General features: G+C 55.6%; 1 protein-coding gene across 6 annotated transcripts in view; it reads left to right on the forward strand.

Annotated features, from left to right (window-relative positions):
- The window catches only part of SLX9 (SLX9 ribosome biogenesis factor), a 59,435-nt gene extending 47,253 nt beyond the window's left edge, over positions 1-12,182 (forward strand). For 4 of the 6 annotated variants that reach the window (XM_020973372.2, XM_020973378.2, XM_078154581.1 and 1 more), the window contains 3 exons: positions 5,419-5,584; positions 10,562-10,630; positions 11,868-12,182. In XM_020973372.2, coding sequence (XP_020829031.1) covers positions 5,419-5,584; positions 10,562-10,630; positions 11,868-11,991 — 359 coding nt within the window. In that variant the 3' untranslated portion in view covers positions 11,992-12,182. The remainder of the gene's footprint in view (positions 1-5,418; positions 5,585-10,561; positions 10,631-11,867) is intronic. The other 2 variants (XM_078154582.1, XM_078154580.1) reach the window with 1 other exon arrangement.
- Positions 12,183-15,270: the final 3,088 nt, after the last annotated feature.

Genomic DNA, 15,270 nt, shown 5'->3' on the forward strand with positions numbered 1-15,270 from the left:
CTGCAGCCTTCAGACCAATCAGTGCTTGGCAATGAGGGCAGCACATTTACACACAGCACTTCACCAACTGAGCTCACTGGATCCTCAACGACCTTGAGAGATGGGGGCTGTTGTTGTCCCCGTTTGACAGATGAGGAAACTGAGGCAGACGGCGGTGAAGCAGTTTGCCCAGGGGAGACACTGCTAGGAAGGCAAAGTGGGGCTTCATTGGCTCCAGGGAGGGGCCCTCTTCCCCATGTTTGGAGTGTGTTGAATGCTGTTGGCCAGGGCAGGCTGCCGTCCCCTCCAGAGAAGATGCTGTTGGGCTCATCTGTCGAGTGCCCCGTCTGTGGGAGGGTGGAAGACAGAAGTCCTGAGGTTTCTTGGGCCATTCTGTATTTACTTGTTCATGGTCACTGGTCTGCGCTTGGGAGTTCATAGTCACACGCTGGTAGAACCAGTCTGTAAGTGCTAGCTCCACCTTCTGGATGGGGCTTCTTTCTGGGGTGCTCCCCTTCCTGCTCTCCTCACGGAGGACCCTTCCCACCCCTGTACTGCCCTGCACGTGGTGGCCAGGGTTCGGGAGCTCTCGGTGACACCTCCCTTCCCGGGCTGTTTCTTCAGCTCTTGGAAGCTCCCTTTCTAAGGGACCCGCCCTTCCTGGGCAGGTTGGCATGGTCACGTTTTCCTTTTATTTTGGACTTGACAGACACCAAATAAAATGAGACTTTCCATATACTAAGTAGAGAGAGGAAGGAGGATTACCTGCAGTCTCTGCCAGGCTGCTGCTCACTTTTTTTTTTTTAAGGGCATGGCAAACACAGCCTATGCCTTTGAGAGCTGCCATCCTGCCTGCCAAGGATTTGTCTACTGGCTTGCTGACTGGCCTGGGGTGCTTTGCACTTCCCTCCTGTTCTCTCATGCTTTCTTTATAGACACTCCGGGGACTCTTCTTTCTTTCCCGTGTTCTTTCTGGCAACCCTCACAAGCCCATCCCCAGTCTCCCCCCTTCACCAAGAAGGAAAAACAAGCCCACCCCCTGCCATAAATGTGTCTCCCTTGAGCAAGACACACCTCTGTTGAAAAGGTTATTGTCTTTGGGACCATACCCATTTAAAGCCATGTAAAGAGAGAATCTCATCCTCCCAGCCAATAGAACTCTGCCTGTGTTGAGTTTCTGGTAGCCGTGAATCAGATGTCACACCAAGGACCAGAGTCATGCCCTGGTCAGGGTCAGGGACTGGAGCTGGGATGCAGTAGAGGCTGAGGCAAGATGGCAGCCCCAGGCCAGGCCCAGCAGACCAGGCAGTCTCTAAACTAGGAGCTGAGTCATGAGCCTGGCTAACGGTTGAAGCCAAGGCTGGTAGGGAGTGCAGACCAGAGCTCAGGGGCTGCTGTGAGGGAGCTGGCAGCTGAGGTAGAGCCACCATGTAAGAGGGACAGAGACAGGATGGGGGAAGGAAGGAAGGTGAGACAGAAAAGATGGTGGGGGTGGAGGAAGGAGGTGAGAGAGACAGAAAGGATGGGGGAAGGAAGAAAGTGAGAGAGACAGAGGGAGGGGAGGAAACAGAGAGAAAGGATGGTGGGGGATGGAGGAAGGAAAGAGATGAGAGAGAAAAAGGGAGGGGAGCAGAGACTACCCCCATTTTCCCTGAGAGCCTTCCCCCTCCTCCCCTCCATTTTTGGCCTGGTGCACTAGCCTGAGAACCTTAACCAGCCCAAATGTCCCAGGGCCTAGACTCTACATTCCATTCCAAGTCGAAACATGTTTCGGGATTATCTCCCCGATCCTCAGCATGCAGGATTTATGAGCTCCTCTACCCGCCTCTTACAGGATTCATTGCTGCTGATATTTCTTCCCACTGTCCCCATATTAAATACAACAGTGGGCAGAGATGGAGCCGGTGGGAAGCCAGGACCTTTGGGAGGGAGGACGGGCATTCCTTGGGCTGGCAGACCTAGCAAAAATCTGTTCTCAAACATCAGGTGTTTGAGTTAGGGCCCAGGCAAAGACGCACAAGTTCCTTTGCAGGGCTCCCAGAGCTGGGGGATGGCCTGTGGACCGAGTACCTGCCCTTGGGCCACCGGAGCAGAAGAGGTGGGAGGGAGGCCAGGACTGCCTTGGGCAAGACTCCCAGTCAGCCACCACTTACTTGACGGTTTTAAATTCATTTGCTATTCAATCATTTGGGGCCCCCTGAAGGCTTGGAACCCGGCTGTGCCTTATGGGGAGGAGAGGGCAAAGATAAATCAACAATGATTCCTGCCCTCGAGGGTCTTATAGTCTACTAGCAGACATGACATTTGTATGCAGTAAGGGTGAGCTTGGGGCCAGGCTTTGCTGTTCTGGGACTGGGGAGAGGAGTCCAGGTTGGCTTCCTGGTGGAGGTGTCAGTGGGGATTTAAGGGAGGGGGCAGGGCTGGGAATTCAGCAGGTGCAGGGGGAGGGTCAGGTGCATGAGCAGCTGAGGGCATGGCTTTGCCTAGACCGGAGCCAAGTTTTAAACAAAGTCTCTCCTGCTCTTCTCATGGAGAAGATGGAGCCACTGGATTGAGAGTCACATGGTCTGCTTCCGAATGCGAGGCCAGATCCTGGGGAAGTGGTGACGGTGCTGTGGCAGTGGGGTGGGAGGTGTCAAGGGCTCTGTTCACCAGTGACCTGGGGAAAGGTTCAGATGCTGGGTCAGCTGGGAGGGAGAGCTGCCTCAAAGGATTTGATGGCGCAGGCAGGACCCAAAGGAGCATCAGGCAGAAAAGCACCAGGTGAAAGGCACCAGGATTCGTGTACCCCCGCAGTACAGGGTGGGCTGAGCGCCCAGGTTTGTAGGAACAAGACTCGGGGTATCGCTTTAGGCTGAAGTGGTGGTAGGAACTTGGCACAAGCGGGTCCAGCTGTGGGCACCAGGGTTGCAGCAGGACACTGGGCAGCTGAAGAGCAGGTGGCAGTCATCTGTAAGCATTTATTAAGCACCGAGCTGTACTGTGCTAAGCCCTGGGATACAAAGAAGATAAGACAGGCCCTGCCTTCAGGAAACTCCCACTCTAATTGGGGGACCTGGGGAGGTGGACAGGGAAACAGCCACACAGACAGAAAAGCCACAGACCTGACAAAACGGAGGCACTGGCCTTCAGTGCTGCTTCTGGCAAAAGGTGGAATGGAGGTGGAGATGAGGTAGAGGGAGCTTTCAGGCCTGGGGGAACCACAGAGAAAATGCCCAGAGGCCTTGGGGGAGGAGCAGCCAGGAGGATCAGGGTCCCTGGATTGTGGGAGGCCTAGAAGGGACTAAGGTAGAAGAAGACCAGAAATGGGGCAGGAGAGGGGCCTTAGGAGCCAAACTGAGCATTTTGTGTTTGCTTCTGAGCCGCTGAGGAGCCCCTGGAGCTACTGAGCATTGGGGTGGCCCCCTTTGGGTAGATCTTTGGCAGCTAGGAGGATGGGCTGGAGCCTGGGGGGACTTCAGGCAGGCAGGGAGCGCGCCCCACCCCCAGCCACAGTGGTCCAGGTATGAGGTGAAGAGGGTCTGCACGTGGAGGGGGCCCAGTGGGAGAGATGTCCCATCCCCCCCACACCCCAGCACCAACTTGACCGGGACGGGTCACTAGGTGGTGAGCCTGGATCACTCAGAGGGTGACTAGAATTAGAGTTGGGGCTGATGTTTGGAGCCTGCTGTGTATCAGGCACTGGGCCAAGTGCCATGCAAGCACAGTCTCATTAGACCCTTACAAACCCAAAGATGGGTGCTGTTGTTATCACTATCCACAGATGAGGCAGCGGAGCTGAAGGGGCCTGAGAGTGGTCACCCAGCTAGTAAGTGCCTGAGGCTGGCTTGGAACTCGGGTCTTTCTGCCTCCAGGCCTGGTACTCTATTCTCAGCCTAGCTGCCTGCTATGTATATCCTCAGGTATGGCCCAGGTGACTTGAGCAGGCAGGCTCCTGGCTCTCCCCAGCCTCTGTCCCTTCCAGGTCCTTGGGGACTTTGTGCATGGTGGCATCAGGGGAAGTTTGGGGGAGGGGACAGGTGGAGAAGGCATCCCAGGCAGAGGCTACCGTGTGAGCAGAGGCAGGAAAATAGTAGGTGCGTTGGAGAACAGTTGAGCTTGGCAGGAGCCCAGAAGGTTGTGAAAGGGCAGCAAGGGCTGAAAAGGTCTCTGGGAAGGTCCGAGCTTAGAGATCAGCCTGTCCCCTGGGCCTCCATGAGGATGCCCAAGGTTATCCAGCTAAGTCATGGCAGAGCTAAGACCAGAGGTCAGGTTTCTCAGCTCTTAAGTCCACGCTCTTTCTGACTCCAGAGGCCTTGAATGCCAGGGTCACGAGTTCCTACTTGGAAGGTCTGGCCTGTGGCACAGTGAATGAGGCAGTAGCATGAGCAGCAGTGGCGGGTGGAGGCTTGTACAGGACTGAGGCTGGAAGAGAGGAGGGCTGGGGAGGCCTTGGGGGCTTCATGAAGGAGGCCGGATGATGGCAAAGGCGCTGTGGTGGTGTGCAGAGAGAGGGGGAGCTGAGAGGGATGAATGAGAAGGGCCAGAGGTTGGGGGCTTGTGAGGACCTGCTCTGGCCCAGTGGGGGCTGTGGCCTCAGCATCTCCCGATGCTCTCCTGGGGCCACTGGAATGCCTCCAGTGGCCCCTCTGTACTTCAGGTCACTCAAGGGTGTGGGTGGCTGGTGCCTGCCTCCTGTCCTTCTCCCCTCCACCTCAGGTGGCCGAGGTCCCAGCTGCTCCACAGGCAGTCCAGAAGTTTGGCGTCTGTCTTGGCCATCTGCCCCAGGGGCCACATTCCACGGTGCCCCGGAACAGGGCCTTTTCCCTGACACAGGAGGAGGCGGCGGTGGAGTGCGTGCTTAGCCTTCTTCCCTCACATGACTCACCTGTTCACTCCCAAGTCCTGCTTTAGAATCCTTGGGTACTGGGGGCCCTTTCAAGAGGAAAATGGGGGGGGGGAAGCTTTCCTTGCCAGGCTCTCCAGTCTCATGATCAAGCCTATAATTAAAAAGTGCACATCTGTGATTAAGGGGAGAAAATAACCTACCAAGCGTGCCTCTTCCCCCCCTTCCCTGTCCCCTTCTCCTTCCTCCCTGTTCTCTTCTCTCCTCTTTCCTCTCCTCCCTTCTCCCTCCCCCCTTCTCCCTCCTCCCTCCCTTTCCTCTCCCCTTCTCCCTCCTTCCCCTCCTCCCCCTCTCTCTTCCTTTCTCCCTGCTCTCTCCTCTTCCCTCTTCTCTCTCCCCTCCTCCCTCTTCCTGTTGGGGCCCTAGGGCTCAGGATACATGGCAGCAAGTAGAAAAAGGAGGACCCTGGAGCTTCTCAAGGGTCCTCTTGGCAGCAGCAGAGCCAGTCGGGAGAGGTGTCCGGCCTCCCATTGACTTTGTCTGATGGGGAGGGGGCGGGCCCCCTGTAGGGCCCTGATTCATCTCCACCCCCTTTCTGCTCTTCCTCGATTCAGAAATAGATGCGATCAAGGCGGCAGAAGAGACTCGCAAGGCGGAGGCGAGACGGAAGGCCACAGCCGTCGTGGGAGACCTGCACCCCCTCATGGAGGCCTTGCCTGAGCTTTCGGAGCTGGTGACAGCCGGCCAGTCCAGGAGGAAGGTCAAGAGGTGTGTGCACGGGTGGGTAGGTGTGACCTCATAGTGACCATTGGGCAGCCGTGGAGCCTGAGGCCAATGGCTGCACCCCAGTCTTCATGGCTCTGCCGCAGAGTGGGAAGGGCACTGGACTGAGGCTCTCGTCCTGGCTGCTGGGATCACAGCATACTCCCCTCTTTGAGCCTCAATTTGCTTATCCATGGAATGGGAGAGGTGGAGTCAGCCACCTCCAGAGCTGTGATTTTGGGAGCCATGCCTGAAAAGAAATGCCCACAACACCCCCAGCAGTTTCTGAGGGTCTGTACCATACCACACCCATCATCCTCACTTGGTGAATGTTTAACATCCCCTTCACACACTCAGGGGCACCTGCCCAGTCCTTGCCTAACCTCGGCACCGGTGGGGTGGGGTGGGGTGTGATGCTCACTGGCTCCCTGGGCCACACATTCCACTGTGGAACAGCTCTCCTCATCAGAGTAGGTTGTTATATCAGCTGGGAGGTGCCACAGGGCACAGAGTGATGGACTTGAGCAGGAAGACCTGAGTCCAAATCTAGCCATAGGCACTTAGTGGCTGTGTGACCTTGGGCAAGTCACTTGACTGTTGCCTACTTAGTTTCCTCATTTGTAAAATGGCAGTAATAAAAAATTAAATAATGTTTGTAAAGGGCTTTGCAAACATTAAAGTGATATGTAAATGTAAGCTGCTGTTATTATTATCCTCAGTCTCCAGATGAAGAAACAAGGCCACTTAGTCACTAAGCTGTTATTAATTAAGCCTCCACGTGCCACTTATGGTGCTAAGTGCTGGGCATACAAGGAAAAGCAAAAGAGTGGAGAAAGGAGAGTGTTGTAGGCCCGAAGGACACCAGAGACAATCCCTGGAGCTGAGAGGTAGACACAGCCAGGAGGCTGGGGACATGGGTTTCAAGAGGACATGGTGGGGAGTGAGGTGATAGGAGACTAGAAGGGGAGGAGGGGGCAGGGCACGAAGGGCTCTGAAGGCCAAAGAGAGGCTTTTGTGTTTGATTCTGAAGGCTATAGGAAGCCACTGGAGCTTATCGAGCAAGGAGGTGACATGGTTGGACCTGCACTTTAGGAAGATCAGTAATGCTGCTAGAGGATAGATGGGAAGGGGAGAGACTTGAGGCAAGCAGGACACACCCCTGCCCACCTTTCAGCAGCTATGGCAACCGTCCAGATGTGAAAGGAGGAGAGTCTGCCTCAGGTGGGGGCAGGGTCAGAGGAGAGAAGGGGGCATATTGGAGATGCTACAGAGGTGATGTGGACAAGAGATGCTTCAGAGGTGTTACAGACAAGAGGTGATACAGAGGTGACATTGACAAGAGGTGCTACAGAGGTGAAATCGATGAGATGCTACAGAGGAGACCTCGATGAGAGGTGATGCAGAGATGAGATTGACAAGAGGTGCTGCAGAGGTGACATTGATGAGATGCTGCAGAGGTGACATTGACAAGAGGTGATGCAGAGGTGACATTGACAAGAGGTGCTGCAGAGGAGACATCAATGAGAGATGCTTCAGAGGTGTTACAGATAAGAGGTGATGCAGAGGTGACATTGACAAGAGATGCTACAGAGGTGAAATCGATGAGATGCTACAGAGGAGACCTCGATGAGAGGTGATGCAGAGATGAGATTGACAAGAGGTGCTGCAGAGGTGACATTGATGAGATGCTGCAGAGGTGACATTGACAAGAGGTGATGCAGAGGTGACATTGATGAGATGCTGCAGAGGTGACATTGACAAGAGGTGATGCAGAGGAGACATAGATGAGAGATGCTGCAGAGGTGTTACTGACAAGAGGTGATGCAGAGGTGACATTGACAAGAGGTGCTGCAGAGGAGACATTGATGAGAGATGCTGCAGAGGTGTTACTGACAAGAGGTGATGCAGAGGTGACATCAACAAGAGATTATGCGAAGATGACCTTGATGAGAGGTGATGCAGAGATGAGATTGACAAGAGATGCTGCAGAGGTGACATTGACAAGAGGTCCTGCAGAGGACACATTGATGAGAGATGCTGCAGAGGTGCTGACAAGAGGTGATGCAGAGGTGACATTGATGAGATGCTGCAGAGGTGACATTGACAAGAGGTGCTGCAGAGGAGACATTGATGAGAAATGCTGCAGAGGTGTTACTGACAAGAGGTGATATCAACAAGAGATGGTGCGAAGGTGACCTTGATGAGAGGTGATGCAGAGATGAGATTGACAAGAGATGCTGCAGAGGTGAGATTGACGAGAGATGCTGCAGAGGTGAGATTGAGGAGAGATGCTGCAGAGGTGGCATTAACAAGAGATGCCACAGAAGTGAATTGAACCAGCCTTGGTGCCCTGTTGGATCTGGGGGAGGAGAGAGAATGAGGAGTCCAGGATGACTCCTAGGTTGTGAACTTGGGGGCCTGGGAGGAGGGCGGTGCCCTACAGTGATAGGGAAGGTGGGGCAGGGGGGATGTTCAGAGAGAAAGAGAATGAGTCCATTTGGGACACATTGAGGCCCCTGCTTTGTGTGTAAAGTGCTTGTTTGGGCCCTGCCCTTGAGGAGCCTAGACTCCAGTGGGGAGAGGGGAATGGCTTCCTGCTCTGCATTCATCTGGCATGTTTTCTCCTTCACCAAACATTTGTCGCCAGTTGGCCGTGTGGCCAGCATGGGGCGCAGAGCTGGCAGCGGCACCCTTCTCCCAAGGCCAGCTTGCAGAGGACCTGGAAAACAGCCCATGAGAAATCACTTTGGTGGCGGATGAACGTTCCGGAAGTTTTGTCTCCCATTGAGACTGAGGTCATCCGCACGCAGATGGGAGTCATCCTGCCCTTGTTTCCTTGCCCTTGTTTCTCTGCCCCCGCCCCCACCAGCATCACGCTGGAGCTTCTGGGGGGACGATGCCCCTCCCAGGAAGGACTCGGCTCGGTTTTCTTTTGGCGGGTACCAACGGCCATGGTGGTGGTCCCTGAGGATCTGTCCACACTACCCAAAGACCATTCATCGGCATCTCCCATCAGTCTCTTGGGGATGTGTTCTGATAACAGCCTATTTTAAGGGAAATCGCCTTCGGGGCTTTCTTGGAAACCTGGTGCCCCCCCCAGACAGCAGCCAGGACAAAATGTTTGTCCCTTTGAAAGGAGGGAGAGGTTGACAAAGCCCCAGGTGGGCACTTGGGGCCTGGGGAGAAAAAGGTGAGCTTACTGTGCAGGTGGGGAAGGAGGCAGAGGCCTTAGGGACTGAGGCAAGACCATCAGAGGCATCAACCAGTGTGGGATGGGCAGCTGTGAGTGTTGTGAACGAAAAGAAAAATCACCTACTGTTTGCTGCCTGGAAGTCCTGGTCTTCCAGTGTGTCTAATGCCCTCTGCTGGAGCTGATTACCATCCATCCTAATCTCAGGCTGAGATGTTAGCCCTGCCTTTTGCTTACCCCTACAAAGAAGAAAGACCCGGTGCACCAGAGGCCTTCTTCTGGTTCTCTGAATGTTTTGTGAGCGGTGGTATGGTGGGGGGGGGGTATGGGCATGTGTATTTATGGTGTATGTATATGTGTGCATGTGTAATTTATGGGTGTGTACATATTTATGTACCTGCATGCGTGTACGTGTGAGCATGTGGTATGTGAGCGGTAGCTGTGTATGTGCATGCATTGTGTGAGTGCAGTTTGTGGCATATATATATATGTGTGTGCATGTGTGGTAGCTGTGTATGTGTTTGTGAGTGTGGATGGTGTGTATATGTGTGCATGTGTGTTGTGTGAGTGGTATGTATAGATGTGTGTGTGGTGCATGTATGGATGTTTATGGTGTGTGTATGTGTGTGTGTGTATGATGAGCAGCGACGGGTCTGCTTCCATTTCTGGAATCTCGGGAGGGGTTTCTAAGACAGGAGTCGGCACAGCAGGGAAGTTAGTGCTTGGCATTCTGGGGGTGGTCATCACGGGCCTGGTGCCCTGGCTCCTCCAGGCCTGCCGTCCTGTGGGTAGCCACCTGCCGCGGGGCGGCCTGTTGCCTGTGGCCGTTCTGCGTCCACGGGAGACTCTTTGGCCTCTCCACCCCTGCCTGGTTTGAATTGACCTCCTGATTTCACATGAGTGACAGCAGGCGGGGAAGAGCCGAACGATGCCCTCTGGCCAGTCCTTCATCAGGGGAGTGACCTGTCCTGGGACCAGTCGGTGAGCAGGTGTCTGGGGACGTCCACACAAGCACAGGCCAGGCGGGGAGTGAAGCCAACAGACTTATGAGATGCCTACTACATGTCAGGCAAACAGAGGGAAACATAGCCCCTGCCCTCCAGAGCTTCTCCGGCAGCTGGCCATGGGGGAGATCCAGAAGGTCGGGGGGGCAGCCTGGAGAGGAGCAGCAGTGTAGCCGGCCTGGGCTTTTCCTCCTTCGATTTGGCAGGAACCAGCCAGTTGACAAAGAGGCTGCCAGGGTCCAGGGCACTTCCAGTGTGAGGAGTGGTCCGGCAGTGGAGGGGAAAGGGGCTTCGGTGGCAGGCAGGGTAGGGAGAGCCTGGAGGAGGTGGCTGGGCTGGGGATTCGCCCATCCAGGGGAAGCTCTGGGAGAGTTGGCCCATTCATTCTGGAGCAGCAAACATCTCATGAAGTGCCTACTATGGGCAGAGTTCTGGGAATGGGGAGACTGTGAGGAGCGGCCCTTGCCCCTTGCAGCTGCACCAGGAGCCCAGGAAGGAGGGGCTTCCCTGAGGGCAGGGCTTTGTGAACTTAGGGACCTCCACGCTCTCCACAGGGATCCTGAGGTGACCACCGCCTCCTGGCCCAGCAGGCCGTCAGGCAGGCCCCAGTACCCCTTCCTCTGTCCCCTCCGCTGTCAGGGAGTGGCAGGACCCCAGACCAAGGCTTGCAATTGGGGGAGCCTGGCCTCTGCTAGGGGGTGGCAGGTGTCCCCCAACCACAGCACACTTGGCACGTGCAGGTGAGTGGGCCCTGGGACAGCACAGAGGTCCCACTGCCCTGCACCCTCCTTCTTCCCACAGTGCCCCAAGGCAGAAGGCTGAGCCCACAGATTTCAGCCGCATGACTCCGGCCCAGAAGCGCAAACTCCTGTGAGTATGGTCAGGATCTCGCTGCCCCTAGGGTGCTGCCCGGCCGAGGAGAGGGGCCCGTGGTCATCCTTGCCAGCTAGGGGTGGGTGGCCCTGGGTTCCTGCGAGGTTGGCCCCAGAGTCCTTGGGGTGACCCTGGGACCTCCTGGACCCTGGCTAAGTGAACGGTCACTGAGGCCAGTGCTGGCTGATCTCTGCTCATGCCCTCTGCCCTCTGTGTGGCCCAGACTGGGTTCTGTGCTGTGTTACGGCCCTGGTCAGGGAAGACCAGGGGACCACCTGTGGAGCCTGGAGCCCATGGCTGGTCTCAAGATGCAGAGATGGGCTTGTCCCTTCCTGAGCGGGGTGGGAAGTCTTTGGGTTCTGGTAGTGGGTGTCTCCTTGGCATTCTCCAGAGTCGGAGCTTGCTCCCAGAGTCATCTGGTCAAACCCTGTCATTTTACAGTAGAGGAAACTGAGGCACAAGTTGGGGAAGGGACTCACGATCCAAGGTAGGCCCGGACGGGCCTCAGAGGCCATTGAGTCCACTGCTCCCCGCGTGGAGACGAAGAAACTGAAACCCAGAGTCACGGAATGTGCCCAAGGACACCTAGATCACCATCCCAGGGGAATTTGAACCCAGGTTCTCTGATAGAGGGTGTTGCCTTCCTGGCATGCACGTTGGCTCCATTGGCTGTGCCCTTGCCCTCTGGAAGCCCATGACATACCACAGGTGTGTGTGAGCATGAGTGTGTATGACTGTGTGTGTGTGTGTGTGTGTGTGTGTGTGTGTGTGTGAGGGTGCACATGCATGTGAGTGTGCATGGGTGTGTTCACTGCTGTGGGAGCGCCGTCGCTGTCTGCAACCTAACCCCAAGGGGACACAGACACCAAGTGCGTGCTTGCTTTTTGGTGGGCACCTGGACCTCGTCTCAGCTTCTGTTTCGTCAGTCTACCCGTGCTTCACCAGTGGGCAACGAGGGAGTGCCAGGGGCACAGAACCTCTGAAGCCTGGAGTCAAGAAGAACTGAGTTCAAATGTGCCCTGAGACACTTCCTGACTGTGTGACTCTGATCAAGTCACTTTGCCTCTGCTTCAGTTTCCTTATTTGCGAAATGGGGATCATCCCAGCCCCTCCCTGCCAGGGCTGTTGTGAGGGAGGCCATAATTATGAATTCAGGGATTTGCCCTGAGCCTGGTGCAGAGGAGCCCCTGGCCCCTCAGCGGAGGCACTGACCCATCCGGTTTGCTTCTTTCAGAGATGATGAGATGGTTCGGTTCCAGGAGGTAGTCGCCAGCCCTTCCTATCAAGCTGACCCTCTGAGAGCCATCGGCGAGCATCTCTCCAAGAGGCTGAGACAGGAGGAGGGCAGGAGGCTCTAGGTCCAGATGGCGGAGGCGGAGGCCGGACTCTTGTGTCTGTGTGTGGAGGCTGTGCCTGACTCCGGAATGCCTAGGGCTCCTTGTGCCCCTGACCCTCCAGCAAGGGAGGGCGGCAATGGTGGCCCAGTCCCACCTACCTCACAGGGATGTTGTGAGGGGCAGCCAATAAAGTGACCTCAGGGCTTCGGAAATGCTGTGTGCTCAGCTCCGGGACATCAGCTGCTGTGGCAGAGGGGGCTGGGAGCCGGCGCCTAGCTGTGGGGCTCCCCTGCTGTTCGGGGGCCGTCTGGACCCCTGGCCACCCCCTGCCCCCAGGGAGGCCTGTTTGGGGGCACCACCCTGCCTCTGGACTGGCTTCAGGGATGCTGGGGGGAGGAAGCATGGGCAGTCCGCTGCTCCTGAGGATGTGGTGGGTGGGGGCTCATGGGCTGGGAGAGCTAGCTGAGGTCATCCACGCCCTCCCTCTCATGTTTCCTCCCTTGGTCCAGAGATACCAAGCCACCAGGGCCTGGGGGCCTGCTGTGTGTTAGTAGACCCAGGACACTGTGCCCGGCGCTGGGGACGCACAGACCAGAGTGGTCCCTGCCACCCTCGGGAGCTTCTGGCCATACCGGGAGTTGGCATCCAGGTTGGGCGTCAAAGCCGGGTGTGGGCTCGTAGAAAATGGCCGTGTCGACAGGCGGCTTCTCCTGCTGCTGACTCGGGGATGTGGAGGGTGAGGGGGGCGGTCGGAGGAAGGGGGTGACCATCTGGGGCCCATCTGCCTTTGGGACCTCCTGGCGGTGTGACCCTGGAAGTCACTGCACTGCTCTGTGCCTCACTTTGCTAATCTGTAAAATGGAGTGATAATCCGTGTACTTTCCCCCACTTCAGGCTCTTGTGAGGGCATGTGTAGTAGCAATAATTATAATGATGATGGTGATGATGGCACCTACCACGTGCCAGGCCACGTCCCAAGCACCTTGCAGGTTTTGTCTTTATCACAGCTTATCACAACTCTGGGGGTAGATGCTGTCGTCCCTGTTTTACAGATGAGGAAACTGAGGCAGACAAGGAAGTGACTTGACCAGGGTCACACAGCTAGGTGGCATCTGAGACTCCCAACTCCAGGCCCAGCACTCTGGGCATGGTGGCCCCCCCAGTGGCCCCCATCAGCATAAGATGGTTTGTGGCCGAAGTCAGTGTGGGACTGGGGGAAGTGTTTGAACCTCGGACTCTCAGCTCCTTAGGACCTCAGGCTGGGGAAGATTTGGTGGCTGTAGGAGACTAGGCCTTCTCCCGTTTGTTTTATAAATGGATCAGCGCATTTACTGCCATTTCTAAAAATCAGAGGGGTGGGGAGCTGTCCAGGTCCTTGGGGTCACTTCCTACGGGCCATGTCCCAGGCATCCATTTCTCCTCTCGTGCCCTCCTGGGCTCCCTGGTTGGGTGGGTCTGCTAGCACGAGGGTCCTGCTGCCCAGACAGCAAAGCTGTAGGCAGGCCCCAGGGCATCAGGGTTGGGGGCCAGTGTTGGCCTCTTTCCTATGTGCAGAGGAGAGTAGTCCTGGCCCAGCAGGGGTATTGTGTCCAGCTGGTCTACACGGTGACGCCCTGGGGTGTGGTCCCCTCCAACAGGCTTCTGCCAGAAGGAAGGAGCTTTGGGAGTGTGACATGAGTATCTGACCTTTTCTTATTTTTAAAATTTGATTATTTTCAACAAATGAAAATCCACCTTCTCTTCTCCCCTCCCCCCCTTCAAAAAGAAAGTAACACAAAACCTTGGTAGCAAAGGCTCAGATTCCCACCTGAGCCTTTCCAGGAGGCTGCCCTCTCCATCGCCTGAGTCCGTCCCTTCTCTGGCCCGGGGTGGGCGGTGCAAGGCCCCAGCAGCCCCCTGGGACTTCGGGGGTTCAGCCTTGGTCAGGGTTCTTATGTCTCTCAAAGTCACTTTGGTATCGTGTAAATGTCTCTCCTGTTCACTCTGCATCAGTTCAGAGAAGTTTTCCCAGGTTTCTCTGACAGCCTCCCCCTCATTGTTTCTTAGAGACGCTAATACTCCATCTGAAAGCTGCCTGTTTGTGTGACCATCTACCCACTGGGGAGGATGGAGATCTACATCCAGGACGCTCACTCCCTTGCTTACTGTGCAGACTTTTGTACACACCGCCTCCTACTGTTAGGGACCCTTTTTGACTTTGAGGCCAAAAGGTCCATTCATATTCTGATTCTCTCTGTCCGTTGTTTGGCAGTGAAGTCTCCCTGTCCATAGACCTAAACCGTCCTGGTGGCTCCCGTTCCTTGGTCTGAGCCATTGCCTCGGCTCGTGGTACGAAAGGCTGGTCTAGACCTAGTTTCTGCCAGATTTGCTTCCCAGCTCTGCTAGCAGTTTTTGTTGAATCCTGCTTCTCGCTTCAGGAGCTGTGCTCTCTCCTGTGCTCGCTTGCTTCTGATGGGGTCTCTCACCTTGAATAATCATAGCAGATATTCAGCAAGAAGCAGGGTGGGGGTAGTTTGACCTTGAGCGCCAAGGCCGCGGTGGCTGACATCTTTCTAGCATCCTAAGGTTGGCAAAAAGCTTTGTGTCGTGTGACAGTAGCTAGCACTCACATGATGTGTCTCCTCGGAGCCTAGGTGCTATTATTCCCAATTTACAGATGAGGAAATTGAGGCAGACGGGGTAAGTGACTTGTCCAGGGCCACACAGCTAGTAATGGTCAGGCTGCATTTGAAATTGTTGGTTTCTGACTTAAGGTCTGGCTCTGTCTGTTGCACCACCGGCTGCCTCCCGTGCATTAATCAGGGTCAGTAACGAGTACTTACTATGTGCCAGTCACTGGAGACAGAGAGAAAGGCGTAAATCAGTTGTTGCCCTCAAGGCACTCATAATCTAATGAATAGAGGAGAGGACACATAAAAGGGGGGGATGATCTGGGGAGGTGAGAATTTCTGAGCTGATTTCATCTTACAGAATGAGGAATTTCTGGAGATGCTGAGGTCCAGGAAAGTTGCTGGGTGGGGAATGATGAGCAGAATGTCCTCCTTAAACAGGGGAGGGTCTGGGAGGAGCTCTCCAAAATCCATCTCCCGCCTCCCCCCCCCCCCCCCCGTGTGTGACGCATGGCTGTGGCTCAGTGCTCCTTCCTTAAAGGGTGAGGGGGTTCCCCAACCAGCCATCCTTGGTGAATGCTCAGTGTGCTCTGAAGATTGTCTTACTACCCAAGTCCTTTCTTTCCAAAGCTCTGCTCTGGTGTTGTGGCGAACGTGTGAGCTCAGGCACAGTGATGGTCCCTCCCCACAG

Source organism: Phascolarctos cinereus, unplaced genomic scaffold (assembly GCF_003287225.1).
Source record: "Phascolarctos cinereus isolate Bilbo 61053 unplaced genomic scaffold, phaCin_HiC Scaffold_5;HRSCAF=322, whole genome shotgun sequence".
Lineage (NCBI taxonomy): Eukaryota > Metazoa > Chordata > Mammalia > Diprotodontia > Phascolarctidae > Phascolarctos > Phascolarctos cinereus.